A 21,884-nucleotide genomic window follows, 5' to 3' on the forward strand; every position below is an offset into this window, starting at 1 on the left:
CCGGAGTCCGAGCGGCGCGCCGAAAGCGAGCGGTGGGATCAGGCATTATTGGAGCCACCCCCCGGCGGGGGTCCTGCGGCGCGTCTCGGCCCCCCCGCGGCCCACGTGGGTGGAGGTTTCCAGAAGAGCCGCGGCCCCGCGCGCCCCGTCCTCCGCCGCCGCCATGCTGAGCGCGAGCCGCCTGCCCCTGCTGCTGCCGCGCGCCGCGCCCGCGCCGCCCGCGCGCCCCGCGCAGGTCAGCGCCGTGAGGGGCCGGGGGAGAGCGCGGGCCGGGAGGGGCCGGGGAGAGAGAGCGGGGAGAGAGCGGGCCGGGAGGGACCGGGGGGAGAGAGCGGGGAGAGAGCGGGCCGGGAGGGACCGGGGGGAGAGAGCGGGGAGAGAGCGGGCCGGGGAGAGAGAGCGGGCCGGGAGGGACCGGGGGGAGAGAGCGGGCCCTGAGGGGCAGAGGGGGAGAGAGCGGGGAGAGAGCGGGCCGGGAGAGAGCGCGGGCAGTGAGGGACCGGGGAGAGAGAGCGGGCCCTGAGGGGCCGGGGAGAGAGAGCGGGCCGGGAGGGACCGGGGGGAGAGCGCGGGCCGTGAGGGGCCGGGGAGAGAGAGCGGGCCCTGAGGGACTGGGGGACAGAGCGGGCCGAGATGGGCCTGGGGAAAGCGCGGGCCGAGAGGGGCCGGGGGGAACAGCGCGGGCCGTGAGGGGCCGGGGAGACAGCGCGGGCCGTGAGGGGCAGGGGGGACAGCGCGGGCCGTGAGGGGCAGGGGGGACAGCGCGGGCGGTGGAGGCCCCAGCGCTCCAGGACACCGAGCCGGGGGACAGCGCTGGGCTGGGAGAGCCGCGAAGGGCGCTGCCTCCGGGCGGGTCCGGGCCCGGGCCGCGGCTTCTCAGTGCTCAGATTTTATTAAGAGCCATCTCGTGTATTTGCGGGGCGATGCGGACCTGGGGGCCGTAGAGGAGCCTGTTTTACATGTTTGAGTCTGTTTGGCGTTAGGGAGGTTTGTAGTGAGGTCTCTCGGCTCCTCACTGTGCCGGTGACAGCGGGGATCGGGCTGCGCGGGGCACATTGTGGCGATTTAGGGACAAGCGGGGATCGCAAATCCCCCCGCGCTGTGCTGGCCCTGCTCTGTCACAGCCTGAGCCACCCATGCACTGTGCCCGGGCCTTACATCTTTAAATTTCTTCAAAGTAGTCATGGCTCGGTTCCGTTCGCATTAATTATCTTTTAAGACGTTCGTTCTTCATCAGAAAGAGGGCCAGTGCTTCCCCGGCTCTCCAGGATGTGCTTTACACGTGCACAGGGGCGGCTAAACTGGAGTTGTGCAGCAAAATCTCAGCTGCAGGTTCCTCAAGGGATGCACTGGGGCTTTTGTTGCTGACTAGGCACAAAAATCTCTGAGAAATGGGGTTAATGTTTATCTGCTGCTGCTCGTGGAATGCTGAAGGTTCAGTGTTGACTTACTGAGATGTATTTTGCCTGGTAACATGCTCACAGATTATTCTGTATCAGGGAAATACCTTGGTTCTGGTCATAGGAATTAGGCTTGTGGCAGATGAATTAGTGCAGTAATTGAGGGGGCTGTTAATGTCAGCCTGAGTCTTGCTCGAGTTATTCATTCCTTTGCAGTTAAGTGTTTGAAGAGGATTGACTGTAGCAGGATTGTGTTACTTCAGCCATTATCTGCCTCTGAAAGCCTTGGTTTGAAGATCTCTTGATGTTTTAAACTAAATTCTCATTGAATGTCTCTGTTTTACAGACATTTTGGAATGGCCTCAGCCAAAATGTTCTCAGAGCAGCATGCAGCAGGAAATATGCGTAAGTTGTGTTTGGCTGTTGGTGTGTATATTTATCTCTTTCTGATACCAGAACTGGTTATTGGAGCCAGGGATTGGGTAACAGAGCCAAACCAGCAGAATAAAGCTGGAGCCTCCTCCCTTAACTTCTCTTAGGTTGTTTTTTAATATCATGTTTCTGTCCAGGGCAGTTTTGAGAATTGCTGTTCCTGCTGCTCCCCTCACCAGCAGTGCCCACAAACATGGATTGCTGAGATTTGTTTGATCAAAACCAACCAAAAAGTAATCCAAACACTGTTGGGACAAATTGTTTTACACTGACATAGTATGGGTGATGTCTGGATCCATTTCCCTGCAGATAAAACATTTCAAACATGCATTTGAATCACTCATTTTCATTGTTGCAGGATAATGGGAGAAGGGAGCAGTTGCTTGTGTGCCTTACTCAGATATTTGTGGCTGATGCTGATTCAGGCCATGGGCTGGGAAATCTGTTTGTGTTGGGAAAGCTGGGTCTGTCTGCTACAGCTGAATGTTCCAGGCTCACTGCTTTGTTACTGGAACTGGAGTCAGAGCCCCTGGCAGCCTGGGCACTGGGAAGGTGACATTCCTGGAAATAAACAGGCCTGCTCTGCTGCAGAATGCCTTCTCCATCCCAGACTGTGCCTTTGTCTGGAAGCAAAGCTATGGTTCAGGGATTCTCTGAGCCTCGGCAGGGGTGATGCACTCTTCCCACACAGGAGGAAGGGGTTCACATTTGTCTTGTGTGAGAACCACCCCCATTTTTCAGGACTAAATTCTCCTGTTGCTCCTGAGTGTCAGGAAGGTGGTTTGCTTTGGCTCTGGCCCATAGCACCCTGCATGGACCAAGTGATTTATCACTGTGGATTCTTCTCCCCATGCTAAGCAGTGGTAGCAGAAATAAATTGTATTTGTTTATTTTTCACTCCAAGTGAATGCTTTCAAATAAGTTTGAACACCAGGGTTGCCCAGAGCAGCTGTGGCTGCCCCTGAATCTCTGGAAGTGTCCCAGGCCAGGCTGGACATTGGGGCTGGAGCAGCCTGGGACAGTGGGAGGTGTCCCTGCCATGGCAGAGGGTGGCACTGGATGGGCTTTAAGGTCCCTTCCAACCCAAACCAGTCTGGGATTCTGTGATCAAAAGTGACCCAAAACAGTTTCTGTTTGTAGGGGCAAAGTTATTTATGACTTTTTTATAACAAACTCTTAAGGGTTGTTGAGAAGATATAAATATGAAGTAAAGATATTCTGGGGAATAATAATATTTTATATGCTTATTTTAACAAGCAAGGGTTTACCTGTAAGTCATCTGGCTCAGAACAGAGGCACAAGCTTGAATTTCGGTGTAAGAGTCAGAGAACACCTTAGGTTAGGATGCAGCCTGATTTTGCTTCAACACTGAGTGGAAAATCACTTTGTCCTTTCCTTTACTGGTGATTTTTCTCTCCCCTGATGTGCCATCCAGCTCAGAAGCGATCAAAGGCGCCGTCATTGGGATTGACCTGGGCACCACCAACTCCTGCGTGGCCGTTATGGAAGGGAAGCAAGCGAAGGTGAGTAAAGCAGGAGAGCGACACGTGGGGTGTCCCCAAGGTGAGCGTGTGGCTGTCACTGCTGCCTTTGTGCCCAGGTGCTGGAGAACTCGGAGGGTGCCCGCACCACGCCGTCGGTGGTGGCGTTCACGGCCGAGGGCGAGCGCCTGGTGGGGATGCCGGCCAAGCGCCAGGCGGTCACCAACCCCCACAACACCTTCTACGCCACCAAGCGCCTCATCGGCCGCCGCTTCGACGACGCCGAGGTGAAGAAGGACATGTGAGTGAGGGGACAGGGACGCTGCCAGGGCAGCAAACACCACGGGGGCAGCACGACCTGCTCTGCTTCCAGACACCACCCTGCTCTGGGGGAAGTTGTTGTGCAGTGTTTCTGTGTGAGGGCCAGCTGTGTTTAGCTGCATTCATTGCTGATCACATTAAAGCGTCCAGAGAAAAAGAACCAAGGCTTGCTGGTGCTTGCAGTGCAGACTTTTATTCTTGAGGGTGCTTGCAATCAAAGCTCTGTGATCATACCTCAGGCCTGTGATTAAATGAGGTGTCTGATTAAAGCAGCAGAGAACAATGCAGTGTGTAAGCTCTCTGCAGGGCTGCTGCATAGGCATGAGTCCTGTCTATGCATTTGATGATGACTTAATTCGCTTTCTTTGAGACCTTAAATAGGGTGTAATACATATTTTTCTGACCTGTCTCAAACGCTTATAAAGTTGGTATATATATATTATTTGTGTTGTGTAAGTATTGGCAGCAGCAATCTGTAATTGCTACTTCTGGGACCCTGGACCTGGGGCTCTGCTGGCAAGTTCAGTGCTCTCTGTTTAGAGCTACACGAGTTCATCTGCTGGTACTGATGGTGGGGGGTTTGTGCTGCTGCAGGAGCTGAGTGTGAGTTTTGTTGGTTTCAGTAAGAACGTCCCGTTTAAGATTGTCCGTGCCTCCAACGGGGATGCCTGGGTGGAGGCTCATGGGAAGCTCTATTCTCCCAGCCAGATCGGTGCCTTTGTCCTCATGAAGATGAAGGAGACTGCAGGTTGGTACAGCTTGCTCTTTGCTGTCTGTGCTTTGAACGTGGAAGTGCTGCAGCCAAAACAGCACTTTCTTGGTACCAAACCCTTGTAAAGCAGGGCTGCAGATGGGGGAACAGGGTGGGCTCCTAGGAAGCCTCAAGGAAGATCAGTGCCTGCCTCAATCTTGGATCTATGGCAAAATATCAGTGTTTTACTTAAAAGATACTCATACCAGAATTGGTTGCTGATTGAGTGGACTCTGAATTCACACTTTCTCAGAAGGGGGAGCTCCGTTTCTTTGGAAGCTGCAGTCCCTGTGCCTCCCTGGCTGCTGCTGGGCACAGGCTGGGGCAGCCAGGCTTGAAGTGGCTTTGTTGCTGCTCAGCTGCTGGGTATGTGGCAGGTAGGGAGAGAGGAGGGAGAGTTCAAGGGACCACATTGTTGGGTCCTAATAGTTAATTAGCCAGTGGTGAGTTTAAGTCTTCACTAGGGGAAAGTACCTATTGGCCTGGAGAAATATTCCTCTCTTTCTTAATTCCTGAACTGTTTTCTGGGGAAACTGAGTGTAGTACAGAGAGGGAACAATCAATAGTGCCTTCTGCACCCTCACGTGTTAAACACTGCGTCCAGTGAGTGTGAGGAGGACAGGACTGAAGCTTCCTCAGTTATTGTGTTTTCTCTATTGGGTTCTGGGCACTTGCTAGAGCTCCACCAGTAGTAAAATACAACTATGTGGTGTGTGAGTATCTGGAGGTGATAGACCTGACTTTGATCTACCTTCAGCAGGGATCTGCTTTCTGGAGGAGTGTTGTCTTTTGGCCTGGCTGCTGCCTGGTTTCAGCAGTGGCTTTGCAGGCAGCAGAGAGCAGTGCAGTGTGTAAGCTCTGTGCAGGAGTGCTGCACAGCCATGAGTCTTGTCTGTGCATCCACACTGCATCATGCACATTTGTGTTTTTTAGCATTTGGTGACTTCCCTTTTTTGAGACTTTAAAATAGGGTGTGATAGATATTTTTCTGACTTGCTGTCTCAAACATTTATAAAGTTGGTATATGTACATTGCTTCTGCTGTCTAAGTGTTGGCAACACAAGATTCTATAAATAGGATCAAAATGGGTAACTTCTAAGTGCATCACGTGCAGGAAAATGGAGTACAGCTTCAGTCTCACACAATAAATAGACAGCTCTCAGATAATTCATTACAGTGGCATCCACTCACTGATGGAATTGCAGAGGTGCATTGCTGTGCTGCCAGAAGTGTACAAGCTGTTCTGTTTTGTGGAAGGACTGGAATTCTGCACAGCTCACTCTGCATTTTCCCAGAAAACAGCAGGCCTGTCTTCTGTTGGTTGGGAGAAATAATTTCAAACTAGGTGCTAGTGGAGAGAGACTAATTACAGAAGCATGTAGTGATGGGATGGGGGCAGTAGATTTAAATTAGGAGAGTGAGTTTCAGTTAGACAGTAAGAGGAAGTTTCTCCTGTTAGGGTGGGCAGGCCCTGGCACAGGGTGCCCAGAGCAGCTGTGGCTGCCCCTGCATCCCTGGCATCCCAGGCTGGACACTGGGGCTTAGAGCAGCCTAGGATAGTGGAAGGTGTCCCCACCCCTGGCAGGGTGTGCAGTGGGATGGAGTTTAAGGTCCCTTTCCCACCCATTCTGTGAGTGATAACTTGGTGTTCTTACAAGGATAACTTCTGTTTTGTCTCCTTTTTCTTCCAGAGAATTATCTGGGACATGCAGCAAAGAATGCTGTGATCACAGTCCCTGCTTACTTCAACGATTCTCAGAGACAGGTACTCATCAGGCTGGGATTGTTGGGGCTCATGAATTGCATTCAGTTTCTCTCAGCAGTCAGCAGTGTCCCCTTTCCTCCTCAGGCTACCAAAGACGCCGGGCAGATCGCTGGCTTGAACGTGCTGAGGGTGATTAATGAGCCCACAGCAGCTGCACTTGCATATGGGCTGGACAAGTCTGAAGACAAAGTGTGAGTGCATAACACCAACCCTCTGAAATGAACCTGCTGGGATTTGCCTCCTCTGCTTGCTGGGTTTTAGAGCACTGCTTGGACTTCTGCCAAGCAGTGGACTCAGCTTTTAGTGAGAGCTCTGTAATGTCATTTCTGTTCTGTGCCAACCAGCCTTGTTAAAGAGAGTTCATAATTTGCAGCTATAACTTAATTATCCAACCTGAGTGTCAGTTTAATTTCCTTACCTGCCGGTGGCAGCAGTGGGTGTGGCTGAGGACAGCTGGATGACAGGCTGTCCCTAGAGGAGCTGATGGGCAGCACAGGAGCTGTGCTGAGCTGTGCCAGCTGTCCATGGATGCAGCTCCCCTGCCTGCATTCAGTCCTCTGTTGCTGTCAGGGGTGGTTACAGAAGTGCAGGCTTTTGTTAGACGTTCTGTGTTTCTGTGCTAGTGATAATGCTGCAAAAGCCTCATTACATTTGAAACATTTTGGGGGAAAAAAATTCATAATAGTTCTGGTGTCCCTGCTCTTGTCACTGAATGTGGCAATGTCTTATTTTGTAGAGGCAGGGGCTGCCCTCTCTGAAAAAATGGGCAAGGTCAGGCTTTGTGCAGCACATTTCCAGGGACCCCCACGTGGACTCTGCGTGCTCGGGGTGTGGACATTTTGGGATGGTTCAGTCTGTCTCTAGAGAAGCTTTGAATTTGTGTGGGCACCAGTGTGCGTTCTGCATGTCATCTCTTGAGGAGAGGGAGTTCTGAGCCACTCACCTTTGTTGAGAAAGTAACATTGTCCTGCTTCTCTCCCTGCAGCATTGCAGTCTATGACCTGGGTGGTGGCACTTTTGATATCTCTGTGTTGGAAATCCAGAAGGGAGTCTTTGAGGTGAAGTCTACCAATGGTGACACTTTCTTGGGTGGAGAAGATTTTGACCAGGCTTTGCTACAGTATATTGTGAAAGAGTTCAAGAGAGAGGTAAGGTGTCTCTTGAGAGTACAATCCTGTATTACAGTGCTTTTCAACCTTACTTCTTTAGAAGAATGAGCAGTCTCTTAAATTCTTAGGGCTTGTCACCTCTGGCACTGCTGGAATTTAAGAGGATTAGACACTCTTTAGCCTGGCTTCCACTTCTTCCACTTCTTTTCTTGAAGTGGAATGTTCCTTTCCTGGAATACACAGAATACACAGAACTTCTGTCTTCTTTCTCATTGGTGTAGCAGGACTTTCCTATGCACAGTCTGCTTACTTTTAAAAGTAAACATCTGTGGTGCAATTGAATGTGACAGGACAGATGCAAATGGGTTGCTGGGAGGAAACTGCCAGGTAATTCCAACTCCTTTGCTAATTCAGTTCTGTCTTACTGTTCTGTGCTGCAGCAGCCTTTGCAAGGTTCAGTCTGTAATTCAGTGTATGATCACTTGCAGAGCAGAGGGGGCTGGCAGATTGGAAATGCTGAGTACCCCTGGCAGCAGGGAGAGAGCAGCACAGTGCACATGGCAGTCTGCTCTAGAAATGGCTCTTCAGTCAAGAGCTCTGAGTGGTGAACTGCAGGGATGTGACTCCTGGGCAGGTGCTGAGAGTCTCTTAACCCTGTTTTTTCACTCAGACGGGAGTTGACCTGACTAAAGACAACATGGCTCTTCAGAGGGTGAGAGAAGCATCAGAGAAAGCCAAGTGTGAGCTTTCATCATCTGTGCAGGTACGTGCCTGGATCCAGAGCATCCACTACAGCACTAGGAGATGTGGAGTTCTGCACTGGCTTTGTTTACTGAGCTCTCTGACACTGTTTTTTCTTCTGTGTAACCCAGTGGCATCACTGGCACAGGAGGTCAGTCAGCAGGGTGGGCTTTCAGACCACAGAGAGCTGAGTTGTTGGGTGCTGGGTTTTGCCCTTTTTCTGGCACCACATCTGATCTTGCAGGGACCGTGACCTTCCCAACTTGTTCTGTACCTCAGAACTGTGATGGGCATCAGGGAATTTAGCCAGTGCTGCTGGGTTACTGGAACCACTTACAGCTCTGTGCAAGCACTTCCAAACCCTTGGTGCTGCTCATTGCACTGCAACAGCTAATTTGTGCAGTAATTCTTATACAGAACCTTGACTTACTTGCCTATGGACAAGTTGGCTGCACAATGGGCAGCAGCCACCCTCCCTCCTTTTTTCCATCAGCTTTGTATATTAATGCAGTCAAGTGTGTCTTTTATGAATTCATTACTGAATAAGGAACTGGGAAAGCAGAAAGTTGGGAGTGTAATAGTCCTGGCTAAGTGAAATTAAGGTCAATTATATAGTAATTGAAATGGGGAATCTGCCAAGTTCTAGCTTCTGAATAAGCATCTTGAATTTTATCTGATGGTGGTCTTTTTTGCTGGCCAGTGGGGAGCTCATAGCAAGGAGCTGAGGGCAGTCACAATGGCTGCATAGTTCTGCCAGAGACATAGCAAGCTCTGTTTTATGAGCCCAAGAGCTGGCAAATGCAGTTTGTTCATACCAGAAAAGACTGAATTCTTTAACTCCTTAGCAGTGAAGTGAAAACAACTTGCTTTTGGTCCTGTTTTCCCCTAATACTTTTGACCATGCTGTGTATAAAGTGAATGCACACCTCTAGTCAGCATCATGGTTTTAATTCTTGTATAAACTTAATCTCTAGAGCTTAAAGCATTAATGTTTTAATTGCTTTGGATTGTAGTGTCTTTTGAGGTCACCATGAATCAGCACTTGAATCAGATTATTTCAGTATAAGATTTGCTTTATAAATCCAGCATGTGACAAACAGCCATTAAAATGAGGATTATGGTTCCTTGCTCTGATTAACTTTGTGTTAAATGGCAGGAGAGTGGCTGTTGAGCATGAGCTGTTGGCATTGAGAGAATAGCCAGGAGGGAGGGAAATACCTTCAAGGAGTTTACCTGGTGTGGATATCAGTCAGTTGGCAGAATCTTTGGAGCTCTGCAGATGGGCTTTCTTCTGTGTTGTGCTGAAGGAGCAGCATTAAGGCTGTCACTTCCAGTATTTCTGCTCTTACCTCCTGGCTGTGACAAATTGTTCTGCTCAAAAATGAGACCTAGAAGTAACAGGGCATTAAAATTGGGGTTTAACAATTGTAACAGTGAGGTGTGGAACAAAATAATTGTCTTATTTCTGAAATGTCAAACATAAAAGTGAGCCTGCTGCCATTTAAACTGGGCTGGAGGGTGAGCAGCCACACAGATACCTCAGCACAGGCCAAACAGAGCCTGTAAGCTGGTGTGAAGCCCATTGCTGGTTTTTCCTGAGCCTGTTTCCGTGCCACAGACCGACATCAACCTGCCCTACCTGACCATGGACGCCTCGGGACCAAAGCACTTGAACATGAAGCTGAGCCGGGCGCAGTTCGAGGGCATCGTGGCTGACCTGATCAAGAGGACAGTGGCCCCCTGCCAGAAGGCCATGCAGGATGCTGAAGTCAGCAAGAGTGACATTGGGGAAGTCATCCTCGTCGGTGGCATGACCAGAATGCCAAAGGTATGAGCTCAGGGCCCGTTCAGGCAGGGCTGGCACAGCTGCCCTGTGCCTCTGTTTGGGGATCAGGACAGAGGAGCTGGGAGAGCTCAGGGCAGGCTCAGTGCTGAGGGTCCCACGGGGACATTGCCCAGGATCTCCTGTTCTGTTTGCTCAGCCCAGCTGGGCCCTGGGGGCTGGAGCTGAGTTGCACTGTGCAGAGCCAAGGGGACGTGCTGGGAGGTGAAAGTCCAGCTGCAGCCTGACAGCCTGGGGTGCACTGGACACCAGCAGCATTGCTGAGGAGTGCAGGGCATTTCCTCTTGTTGGGGGCTCAGTGTGGTAAAGGTGCATTTCAGTGGCAGCCACTTGTAAGCAGTCTGTGCCTCCCAAGGGATTTTCCAGCACTTCCAGCTATGAAGAACCTGCACAAGCAGAACCCTTCTGGTACCTGCTGGTTGTGTTTAATCAGAGCTACCTGTTGGAGGCTGCTGTTGGCAGGCCCATTTACCTGGCTCTTGCAGACACTCCTTATCTAAAGCCTGGCCCTTAGTTCTGTGGAGATAAGCTCAGCAGGTAGCTTTAAAGCCTGCTGTGCTGACATGGACAGTTGTGCAGATAAGTGCTGTCTGCAGGTTATTACTGCTCCTGTTCCAGCCATGCCCTGCTGCTGCTCCTCCATCCCAGAGCTGAGCAGGGATGTTCACTGCTCCCTCCAGGGGTACAGCCTGGCCTTTCCTGCAGAGAGCACCAAAATCTCACTCCAGAGGGATCACTCAGGCTTGCACTATTTGTTGCTTTTTGATTTGCAGGTCCTCTCTAGGGCAGTAGGTGTGTACATGGTCCTGCTTGGGGTTGATTTGGGGTTTGGTGGGAGGGTTTTTCCTCCCTGCATTAATGAGCCTGGTGGCTGGAGGTGATACTGGTATAAGCAGAAGGTCACCCAGGCAGGGGAGCCAGAGCAGCAAGATAAACAGAAGCTCGTGTTCTGGCCAAAGCTCACGTGGAGTAATTCTGCTGCATGTTCCCAAAGTCCTTGTTGTTCCAGCTGGACAAAGGAAAAATGGTGTGATTACCTATGTATAAAGTGATGACAAACACAAAAACTTTTCCTGAAACATTATGTATCCTTCAGAGGTGGAAGACAGAACTTAAATACTGATTTATTTTTTTTTCCTTCTTCCCCTCTTAACCCCTAGCCATGTGTAGGTTTGGGCTGACAGAGTGCTTTCCTCTGCAATTGGTGCCAGCGTGTGTGTTTCCTCTGCAATTGGTGCCAGGCCTTCTCCTGAGTACCTTGTTCTCTCCTCCCCCTGCTAGGAGGGAATGTGGCTTCTCTGGAACTGTCCCATGGCCAGTACTCTGGGAGATGGACTGTGGGTGGTTACAAGCATTGTTTTGTACTGTAAAATACACCTCCAGAGGGAAAGACTTGCATTTAATTACATGTTCACACATAATCTCCTCTGTAATGGGTGCTCTGGGCAGATGTCTCCTGGCTGCAGAGTTGGGTGTTTGCTTCCAGCAATTTTCCAGGCACATCCCACTCAGCTGGGCTGGTGTGCCCAACCCCTTTACTGGGAGAGGAGGCCCAGCCCCACAGCCTTCCCTTGTAGGGCAGAGGAGGGCAGTTCTGAGCTGTGCTCTGGGGTAGACCCTCAGTGCATTCCTGCGTGGATTCTTCAGCAGCAAATCTGTTGGGATCGTGAGCACAGTCCTGGGGAGTGGGCTGAGCAGGGCAGAGCTGACAGCAGAGCTCAGAGTGTTGACAAAACACATCTCTGCTGAAACAGCCCATGAAGTAAAGACTTGGAAAATACTGTTCTTTATACAATTCCCTTTTTTTTTCCCTTTCACTGCACACAAACAACATGAACTGTGCTGCTGGATTTTTTACCTTCCCTGTGCTCCTCCACAGCTGTACTGTCCTTGGCAGTTGTGTCCTGCTCAGTGCTGGCTTGCACAGTTCCCAGGGAGCAGTCCTTGACTCCCAGATAAGCCTGGAAGGATCCCCTGGGGATGTGGCTGGGCTGTGTCAGGGCACTCAGGGGGCTGCCTTGCAGCTGCACCCAGAGCCTCTGCAGAAGGGGCTGCCTGGGCTGCAGTGAGGGCATGCAGTGCTGTGCAGGAGGGTGGGCAGTGAGGGAGCAGGCACAGAGCTGAGGCTCAGTGTCTGTTTCAGGCTTCCTTGGCAGCTGAAGGACACAGAGCTGAGCCAAGGCTGCTGTGGCCATGGTGGTTCCCCTGTGGATGAGCTGTGCTGTGTCTCCACTCAGGTGCAGCAGACTGTGCAGGAGTTGTTTGGCCGTGCTCCGAGCAAAGCAGTCAATCCTGACGAGGCTGTGGCCATTGGAGCAGCTATCCAGGGCGGGGTGTTGGCTGGTGATGTGACAGATGTGCTGCTGCTGGATGTAACTCCCCTGTCCCTGGGCATTGAGACCCTGGGAGGTGTCTTCACAAAGCTCATCAACAGGAATACCACCATCCCCACCAAGAAGAGCCAGGTAAGAGTTGACACTTTGCTGGTGCTGTCACACAGCTCGGGAAAGGCCACCCAGAGCATGCCAGTAGATGGATTTGCCTCCTCATCTGACAAGAGAGCCTGAGAAATCAGGTTTAATGTCAGCCACTGAGTATCTCTGAGGGGAGGGCAGTTGAGTTAATGATGACAAGATATGCCAGGGTGTTTGTGGCCTGCTGAGGGTTGTTACAGTGTGTGTGCCATGATGTCAGTTGTCAACACATCATTCTGAAGAAGGATTGTGTGGAGCCCTTGTGGGACTGAGCACCACGCCCATGGGAGAGCCCTTCTTGGCTGAGTGCCTGGGAAGGGGTTATCTTTGCATTGTAATGTCCTGGTGCCTTGGGTGTGATCCCTTCCTTCCCCTGGCTCTGTCTGGGCCTGCTGCTGTGTGCTCTCTGATAGCACCTGAGCTGCCTGGGGTGTGGGCTGGAGCCTGCTGCTTCAGGGGAGATTTTCTGGAGTGTGGTGACTGCCCTGGAACCTGCTCCTGCCGTGGATGGCCAGTTTTTGTGTCCCCAGGAGCATACAGGACAAGAAAACATTAGTTTGGCTCTTGCTAGCCTTGATGCCATGGAGTTTTGTCAGATCAACATGGGAACAAGCGTTTCATTATTTTCCCTTCCAAGCAGCTTCCTTGTATTCCTTGTTCAGTCAGCTTGTAACTGCAGATGTTCTAATTAGCTGTATAGTAACTTCCAGTTCCTTTTCCATAGGTGTTTTCTACAGCTGCTGATGGGCAAACACAAGTGGAGATCAAAGTGTGCCAGGGAGAGAGAGAGATGGCCAGTGACAACAAACTGCTTGGCCAGTTCACATTGGTACGTTGGCTTCTCTACTCCTGACCTTAGACCTGACCTTCTGGGAGATGTTCAGAGCCTTCTCCATTTCAGCTGCCCCCTGAAGGCAGTGTTGAGGGGAGTCGTCTTACAGAAGACATTTGACCCCTTTCTAGTACAAAGCAGCCTCTAGAGGCACAGCCTGGCCCTGGGACAGCCTTTCTGTGGCTGAGGACCAGCTGGCATTGAAGATGGAGCTCAGAGTTTCTGAGCACTCCCATGGAGCACCAGGGCTGCTGCAGCTTTAGGGCCTGGTCACCAGGAAGGGCTCTCTGGATATAAAAAGCCTGTGCAGTACCAGTACCAGGAAATAATCTGAATGCTGGCCTCTTCTCTGGTGTAGCAAAGATGGAACCTGGAGCAGCTCCAGGATTCCTGCAGTCCCCAGGGAAGCCCATCTCAGGCTGGTGAGACCCTGGGAGCAGAGTCAGTGTGAGCTGAGGTCCTCCAGGGTGTGTTTGTGGGATTGCAGTGTGTGTGCCATGATGTTAAACTGTCAACACATCATTCTGAAGAATTGTGTGGAGACTCTGTGAACTGAGCCCACACCCTGCTCCCTGGGGAATAGATGTGTTCTGGGATTGCTGGGAGCAGAGAGGGATGCCCAACCGGCTCCCTCAGCAAAATGGGTTTGGTCACTGCTGGCAAAGTTTGGCACTGTCCAAGTTTGTGTGAACTTCCTGGGAAGAACCCTGCAGAAAGGAAGGACTTTGCTGTTCTGTGCTTTTGAAGGAAGCTGTGCTGCCTCTCACTGTCTTAAAATGGTTCCCCAGAGGTGGCCAGTGAAATCTATGTCCAGAACTGAGGAAATAGAGCATCCTGCCACATCTAGGGAAGACAGGCTTGTGTAGCAATAAAGCAGAGCCTGTCCCACCTTGGAACCAACTCTGGGGGGTCTCCTTTGGGGTTTCTGTGCGCAGCATGGTGCCAACAGGTACTTAGAGGACTCAGCTCTGAGGGTTGGTTAGTGGCTCATTCGGTGTCAGATCCCCAGGGTGACGTGCCCAGCCCCTGTCCCCTGAGCTGTGTCCCTGTGGGAGCTGATGGCCACCCCTTGTCCTTGTCCTTGTCCCTGCCCAGGTGGGGATCCCTCCGGCGCCGCGGGGAGTGCCCCAGATCGAGGTCACCTTCGACATCGACGCCAACGGCATCGTGCACGTGTCAGCCAAGGACAAGGGCACCGGGCGGGAGCAGCAGAGTGAGTGTGTGGGCATGGCAGGGACTGAGCAGGGGTGACTCCAGGGGGAATGGAGTGTGCTCCAGTGCTGCCTGGGTGCTGTCCCACAGTCCAGGCTGGGGATGGAGCGTGTGGCTCCATGCTTGGGTCATCCCCACTCTTCAGGCTGTTGCCAGTGCAGCACAGATGCAGCTGAAGTCATCTGAGCCTGTGTCTTCCCTGGAAAGGAGGGTGGGCAAAGGGATAAGTGAGAGCTGAGCTCTGGGTTTGTTGTAGGGCAGTGAAGCTCTGTAGGCACACGGCCTCTGCCCTCTCCAGCACCTGCTGCCAGGGGATGCTCTCCTTGCACGTTAGGCAGAGATGAAGCACCTGCCTATGCCAAGGCAGCCCTTACTGGCAGGGTTTCACCACATTCCAAGTGGTTTTGCCCTGTGTGACAGTCCTGCCTTGATGTTGCCATCTGGAATAATTGCAGCAACATGTGAGCAGAGTGCAGCTGTTTCCTGGGTTTGCTGCATGGATCAGCTGTGTCCCAGTGCCAGGTGTGGGCACACAGGGTGGCTCTCTGAGGGCTCCCTGGTGTTGGTGGGCTGTGCTCTGTCACCGAGGTGTTGGGACAGTCACGTGTGCCCTGTGTACCCTGAGGGGACAGAAGTTGGAGTCTGGGATTGCAGCACTGTGTGTGAGTTGTCCTTGTGCTGTGTGGGGGGGCTGTTTCTTGGGGAGCACACAGGGCTTGCTGTCTGAGAGCCTGGCTGCATGAAGGTGCCAGCTTTTAAGGCAGAATCAGATCAGGAGGATCTCTGACTCCAGGGTGTGTCGTGTACAGCTGAGCGGAGCAGCCCTGTGCCAAGACCTGTTTGTTATATTCCATTATAAAGGTCTGGAGATTGGGATATTTTGAAGCAACAGCTTTTACCTGCAACCACCTTGTCCATTTCTTGTGTTGAAGCTGGAAGTGACTCCAGTGACAGGAGGCTCAGGGAATTCAAGTTGCCAGTGTATTCTGCTCTGTGGTACAGTGAAATGTACTGGGGTAATTAATGTCACAGTTGACAGTTTCAAAAGCTCTGTGGTAGGTTCAGGAGATTAATTTTAAGCATTTACAGATTCCCCTGATACAAAATAAAACCCTCTTCTCCCTTATAACTGGAAGCCTCTGTACTGCCCTTCAGCTGTTTCTTGGAGAGAGCCCTTGAGCAGTGAAATGCTCCACTTAGCAGAAGCATTAGCTATGCACAGCTGGAGGGTTTAATCACACTGCTTGCCTTTTTGGCAGCAGGTTGACACCAGAACCACCCTACACTTGTTACTTGGATTTCCTTGGAGATCTTGCACATGTGGCAGCCTTCTACTGCTGAGCAAAAGGCTCCTGGTGACAGGCAACCAGAATGACTTTTAGCTGCCTACCTTTAGGTAGATGTGGTCCTAATTACAAAGCTGAATTGCTCATCCCACATCTGTATCCAATGGACACCTCTGTGTGTGTGTCTTTGTTCAGGGTTCTGTACCATAGACAAAGAATTCCTTAGAAAAGTTCCTTTAAATGGTGATTGTAGCATCCACTTCTATGGGCATTGAGATATTCTGGATATTGGTCTTCTTTCAATGAAATTTGACTAATTCCTGCAATAAAACCTGAATCTGGGCTGTGCTTTTTGACACTAATAGAGGGAAAAGACCAAGGAAGGGATGTGTAAGAGCCTGCCCATAGAATCATTCCTTATTAAGGGCAATGCTAGGAGCTGGGTGGGAAGTGTTGTCTTACCCTGCCACCAAGCCTGGGCTGTTTCCCAGCAGGGAGAGGAGTCTTTAGTGAAACCATTCCTTCTCTTTGGATTTTTTTCTTTTGGCTGGGTTTTTGCTGGAGGGTTTATTTGTTTGAGTGGTTTTAGTTTTGATTTTTTTTTTTTTTTTAGTTCTGTGGTTCTAATTTGGGATGCTCCTTTGGTCTGAGGGCTTTGCACCCTCACTTTGCAGGAGGATTGACTTGCAGAGCAGCAGGCAGGGTGTGTGTGGCAGAGCTGGGGAGTTGCAGACCCAGGAGAGGAGGCTTTCACCGTGCCAGCAGCACCAGTGGCTCTTTAAAGAGTCACAGGCTGTGTCCTGCCCACGGGGCCTCCCTGGGTGCAGAGCCTCTGAGCCAGGCTGCTGCTGTTAGGCTGGGGAATAATCCTCTCCTCAGAGGGGAGAGCAGATCCTTCATTGCTGTTCTTCTGTGCTGCAGTTGTTATCCAGTCCTCTGGCGGCCTCAGCAAGGATGAAATTGAGAACATGGTGAAGAACGCAGAGAAGTACGCGGAGGAGGACAGGCGGAGAAAGGTAACGGGGAGCAGAGGAGCTGCTGCCTTCAGCACTCTGCTCTGAGCTCTGCCCACCCCTGGGGGCCCAGGGCTCTACTCTCTGGGCCTTGCCAAGCCTCTGCTCCTTGCCCTACACTCATTTTATACCCCAGGGTTGCATGAAGGTGTTTGCAGAGGCATTTGGGTCTTGAGGTTGGATGCCTTGCCCTGTGTGACTGCACTTTACTGCTCCCTGAGGAATTCCTGGGATGTGGAGGCAGCAGTGAGCAAAGCCACCTGCCTGCTGCTCATGGCAAACAGCTTTGCAGCCCTGGTGAGGGTTTCTGTCATCACTGCTCTGTACTGTCCCCCTTGGCTGTGCATTTGGCACCTGGAATGCTGTGTCCATGTGAGCAGTGCTGGCCTCAGTGCAGGTGAGACCAGAAGGAGGTGATGGAAATCCTCACTGGCCTTGTTGAGTAAAGACTGGTGCTTGCCATGGACTGAACCTGTCATACACACAAGATTAATGGTTGAAAGTAATTGGTTTAATGAGGGTAGTAATAATGAATTATGCAACTAAATATAGACCATTGATTTTTAAGACACAGCACAGGCTGACTCTGGGATGTGGCACCAGCGTGTGTTTAGTGATTGCTGAAACTGGCACATGGAGTTGATCCACTTTGTGTCCTTCAGCCTGTCTCAGGTGTCCAGGCAGTGCTGCAAATCCTGCCCCCAGTGGGGAAGGGATCAGAAGAGAGCTGAAGGAGAGAAGGCATGGAATAAATCCCCAGGAAGCATCACTGCCTGGCCTCAGAACCTCCAAAGCCACAGAGCAGTGGCTGATGGGCATTTGTAGGTTAGCTGGGAAACCTTCAAAGACCTTGCTCTGAAAATCCCACTGTTTGAACAACCTCATCACTGCTGTGGAGGGTAGGGGAGGCTGCACTGAAAATTGTTCTGCTGCCTTACTTTGTCTTAAATTGCTGGATAAGTTCCTCTCTGTTGTAATCCTGAAGTGGGACTCACCCCTGTCCAGTGAGCTCACAGCAAGGTGATCACTTGTATAACTGTAGCTTTCAAAAATTGCCTTGTAACATTTTTCTGCTCCTGGTTTTGCTGCCATAAAAGCATCAGGAATGCATAAATGGGAGTTTTTGTATAAGGGACCATGAGTAAAAGCATCCAACATTTGAGTTGTCTCTAGTGCCCCTGTTGCTGAAGAAGCTTCAGGATGTTCTCCAAAAGGTCTGCTGCTTTCCCATGGAGCAGAGTGTGCTGTGCTGTCCCTGAGGTGTCTTGTCCTTTCCCATGTGCCAGCAGTGGTGGTGCATTGGTCACTTGTAGTTCAGGGGAGTGACTGTGAGTGAAAGCCCGAGGGCTGGCTGGCACAGACTCCTCTTGGGGCCACAGTGCACCTAGGAATGGTTTGCTTGCATTTCTTCTTGCCCTGGTGCCACTAAGAAGGACCCTGGGTGGGAGCTATTGTGGGGCTTGGCAGTCTGGGTGTGAAATGTCAGCACTTGTGTCACTGGGGTGTGGGCAGCAGCCCTGACCAGCTCTCTGCCCCAGGAACGCGTGGAGGCCGTGAACATGGCCGAGGGCATCATCCACGACACGGAGTCCAAGATGGAAGAGTTCAAGGATCAGCTGCCAGCAGATGAGGTAGGTGGTTCCTGATCCTGGAGTGCTACAGCACGTGAAATTCCTCACAGAATCATTGCTCACATTCCCACTCAACTCCTAGCTGGCTCTGGCCGTGTTTCTGTGCTGGGTGAAGGTGGCACAGCCCTGCACCTCTGCCCGTGGCACTCCTTGGGAGGGCTGAGTGTGGCTGAGGGGGGATGGACAGACATCCTTAGGGGAACAGGGTTTGGGTGCTGGCAGATAACCTATTGCAGAGTGCTGGGTGGTGTCACTGAGGCTGTGAAGGTTCACTAGCCTGGGAAGGTGCTGTGAGAGGTTTCTGTCAGAGCTGTGGCCTTGCATGCAGTGATGCGGGCTGTGCTGTGGCTGGCTCCTCACAGGGGGTTTGCTCCAAGGCTGGAGGTTGAGGACAGTGCCTGCCCTTGTTAGCACAGGGACAGAGGCACAGCTGCTGTGCTCTCCTGCAGTGTGTGCACAGCACCCAGGAACCTGGGGACAGTAAAAAGCAGCCCCTGCTTAACTCCATTTTTTCTCTCTCAGAAATGAAATGGGTATTTGGTATCCAAGAGTGCTTTTCACAGCATTCTAAGGCAGTGCGTTGTGAATTTCAAAAGTCAAGTTTAGAGGAGTGCACCCAATGACCAATTTAACAGCTCTGGGAAGCAGAATTAAAGGGCTCCTGGGGGCTCTGAGGTGTCTGAGGGAGCACAGTTACAGTTTGTTGGTAGCAGCCTCTGGTCAGTTAAAGGCTGTTTCTCTGCCAGCAGATGGGAACAGGACGAGGAGCAGTGGTTTTTAATTGCCAGAGGGCAGGAATGGATGGGATATTGGGAAGGAATCCTTCCCTGGCAGGGTGCTGAGGCCCTGGCACAGGTGCCCAGAGCAGCTGTGGCTGCCCCTGGATCCCTGGCAGTGCCCAAGGCCAGGTTGGGTGGGGCTTGGAACAACTTGTTTGAGTGACCATGGCAGGGGGTGGAATGAGATGTTCTTTAAGGTCCCTTCCCACCCAAACTATTCTGTGATTCCATGATAATAGCTGCCTCTTTGTTTGGAATTATGTGAGTTTCCTCACACATGAGCACAGAGCCTAGATCCCTGTTCTCTGCAGGGACTGTTCCCTGTGCCTTCCCTGGGGAGGTGGGGGCAGGCTGGTGCTGATGGTGGCTGTCACTCTGTGTCCCTGTCCCCTGGTGTGCTGCAGAGCTGTGTCAGGAGCCCCCTCCAGCAGCCTGCCAGGGAAGGAGGCAGTGCCAGCCTGTGCAGGGACTGGCAGATGGCTCTGGGCCAGGCTGAGCCCACTCTGCTGCTTTGCTCTGAGCTGAGCAGGGCAGGAGCAGCTCCCCAGCAGGGCTTCAATATCCATGGGAGCCAGCTTGCTGTCCCCTGGCATGGCTGTGCCAGGCACAGAGCACAGCCTTGGCCAGTGGTCAGGCCCTGCAGAGCTCTGTTCTTGGCACCTCTGCCCAGGCAGCAAACAGGGCCCCTTTAATGCCAACTGGGACACTGTTGGTGAAGTGGACAGGTGCCCACTGGGAACTGGGCACAGTCCTAGGCCCTGCACACTCACTTTGAGGCTCCACTCCGTGGCTTCTGGCACAGAAAGGGGGCCAGCAGGTGGTGGCATGACAGGGTGGAGATTAACGATGAACCAAGTGCAGCATTTCACCTTTGTGTCTTCTTTGCAGTGCAACAAATTAAAGGAAGAAATTGCTAAAATGAGAGAACTTCTGGCTCGTAAAGATAGTGAAACAGGAGAGAACATCAGGCAGGCAGCAACCAGCCTGCAGCAGGCTTCCCTGAAACTCTTTGAAATGGCATACAAGAAGGTAGGTGCATGGCCAGCTCTCAGTCAGAGCCCTCAGAGGGGAAGGGGGCAGTCAGGACACTGAACCCTTGGGTGGGAGGTGGTGCTGAGCCTCTGCAGCTCCCTCTGAGTGAAACTGGCTGAAGGGGCAGCTCTGGAATGGCAGGGAGAGCTGAAGGCTTGAAATCCTGACCATGCTTCAGGCTGGGTGGGAAGCTCCTAGTAAGGAGAGGGCTTTCCCCTCAGTGCAGTGAAGGAGTAAAGTAACTCCTGAGCTTTAAAACATGATTGCTGTTCAGTCTGCCTAAAGCCACAGTAAAGGCCATTGGGATTTCTTCTCCACCCCATTCCCAGTGGAAGGCCCTCCCAGCCCCTGGCCCCTGGCCAGGCTGTGCTTGCCTGTGCAGGGAGGAGTCCCAGCATGGCAGGGGCACAGTGCCCAGGTGACCTTGGTGCTGAGCTGTCCTTTCTGGGGACAGCTGCTTTGCTGATGTCAAACCAAACCTTCAGTGCTGCAGTGTCAGCCTGTTACATCCCCTGGGAAGGGGAATAATGGGAAGATTGTTTCTCCCTCTCAGAGCTCAGGCAGAGATGATTTCATTTCTCAGTGGACGTTGCTGGTTGCACTCAAGGGAGGGTTCTGCAGGCTGGAGCTGACCTGAGCAGCCAGCCAGGGCAGTGGCCAGGAGAAGCAGTCTGTTGTATAACAAACCTGTTTGTTCACAGATGGCCTCGGAGCGAGAGGGGTCTGGAAGTGCAGGAGATCAGAAGGAGGAGAAGCAATAAGGAGGAGTCTCTGTCTTGCCTTGACATGAGAATGATGAAGAGGTCGATTTTCTTGATGCTTGGGAGAGAAGGGACCTTCCTGAGCAGCAAGGGGCAGAATTCAGACTTACTGTGTTTTTGCAGTATTCTATATATAAAATTCTTCAATGTATAAATTTAGTGATGTGTCTGCTAGATAAATTGTCACTTGATGAAAGTTAATTCATGCCAGACAAAGTTACGAGTTTGGCCCTGGCGTGTTCCCTGAGCACCTGGGGACTGGCTGATCATTTAATACTTGACACAATGGTGTAGTAAATCCGAGATCCAAGCTTGGAAACCATGTCATGAAATTGGAGGGTGGAGATGGAAGCTGTCCGGGCATGGGGAGGAGAGTTCAGCCTGCATGGCTCCTCCTCGTGGGTCTGAGGAGCTGGGAGCAGGTGAGGGCTGGGAGCAGCAGGGGCAAGGCTGGGGACATTGCTGGAGACCATTGAGCCCTGAGCTAGGCTGGTACCCTTGTTCTGAAGGCAAGGGGCTACTTCAAACTCAGCTGTAACATTATTTCTTACAAAAGAGGCAGCGTGGAAGTTCAATACTTTGCTTGTCTAAGCCTTCTGCTCCATCCTGTGTCTGTTCTCTGCTTATGGTAAAACAATTTCCTTGATAATAAAACTGTTACTGGATCCATTCTGGATTTTTTTAAAATAAAAGCAGAAAAGTGTCCAACGTGGAGTTCCTGGTCTCCTGGCCTTTGGTGGAGAACACAAGCACTTAACTGCCTGTGACAGCTGCAGAGGGAACAGCCAGGCAGCTGTTAACTTTCTGAACTTGTGCTTCATTCCCAGGCACAAAGGAGGTTTCTGGTGTCAGGTTGGGGGTGGGCTCTGCTGAGCGTGGCAGTGCTGCTCTCACGAGGTGCCCCAGGTCCTGTGACTGCAGTAGCACTGGGACTTCACCATCAGGCACCTTGTGCTTGGGCTTAGCCTTACAGAACAGGCTGCAGCCTGGAGCAGCACTTGCCCACTGTGCTTCCAGCAAC

At 51.8% G+C, this 21,884-nt stretch overlaps 1 protein-coding gene and 2 non-coding genes across 3 annotated transcripts; all 3 read left to right on the forward strand.

Moving 5' to 3' along the window:
• Positions 1 to 148: 148 nt before the first annotated feature.
• HSPA9 (heat shock protein family A (Hsp70) member 9) lies at positions 149 to 21,574 on the forward strand. The gene is made up of 17 exons (XM_058034721.1): positions 149 to 235; positions 1,747 to 1,805; positions 3,268 to 3,355; positions 3,433 to 3,614; positions 4,258 to 4,382; positions 6,077 to 6,150; positions 6,235 to 6,341; positions 7,136 to 7,298; positions 7,930 to 8,022; positions 9,619 to 9,828; positions 12,081 to 12,308; positions 13,042 to 13,146; positions 14,245 to 14,362; positions 16,569 to 16,663; positions 18,199 to 18,291; positions 19,959 to 20,099; positions 20,804 to 21,574. Exons 1-17 carry the CDS (start codon positions 164 to 166, stop codon positions 20,861 to 20,863), a joined length of 2,013 nt encoding a protein of 670 aa, XP_057890704.1. The 5' UTR covers positions 149 to 163; the 3' UTR covers positions 20,864 to 21,574.
• On the forward strand, positions 12,523 to 12,594 carry LOC131090053 (small nucleolar RNA SNORD63). The gene has a single exon (XR_009115289.1). It is a non-coding gene; the product is annotated as a small nucleolar RNA SNORD63 (small nucleolar RNA).
• Positions 13,642 to 13,710, forward strand: LOC131090054 (small nucleolar RNA SNORD63). Its single transcript, XR_009115290.1, has one exon. It is a non-coding gene; the product is annotated as a small nucleolar RNA SNORD63 (small nucleolar RNA).
• Positions 21,575 to 21,884: the final 310 nt, after the last annotated feature.

The sequence above is a fragment of the Melospiza georgiana genome, chromosome 15, assembly GCF_028018845.1.
Source record: "Melospiza georgiana isolate bMelGeo1 chromosome 15, bMelGeo1.pri, whole genome shotgun sequence".
Taxonomy (NCBI): domain Eukaryota; kingdom Metazoa; phylum Chordata; class Aves; order Passeriformes; family Passerellidae; genus Melospiza; species Melospiza georgiana.

What these genes read in the sequence shown, in the direction of transcription:
- HSPA9 (XM_058034721.1), top strand. Translation starts at nt 164, where the DNA reads ATGCTGAGCGCGAGCCGCCTGCCCCTGCTGCTGCCGCGCGCCGCGCCC. An exon ending in TGGAAGGGAAGCAAGCGAAG is followed by an intron (nt 3,356 to 3,432) that starts GTGAGTAAAGCA and finishes CTTTGTGCCCAG; the next exon opens with GTGCTGGAGAACTCGGAGGG. An exon ending in TGAAAGAGTTCAAGAGAGAG is followed by an intron (nt 7,299 to 7,929) that starts GTAAGGTGTCTC and finishes TTTTTCACTCAG; the next exon opens with ACGGGAGTTGACCTGACTAA.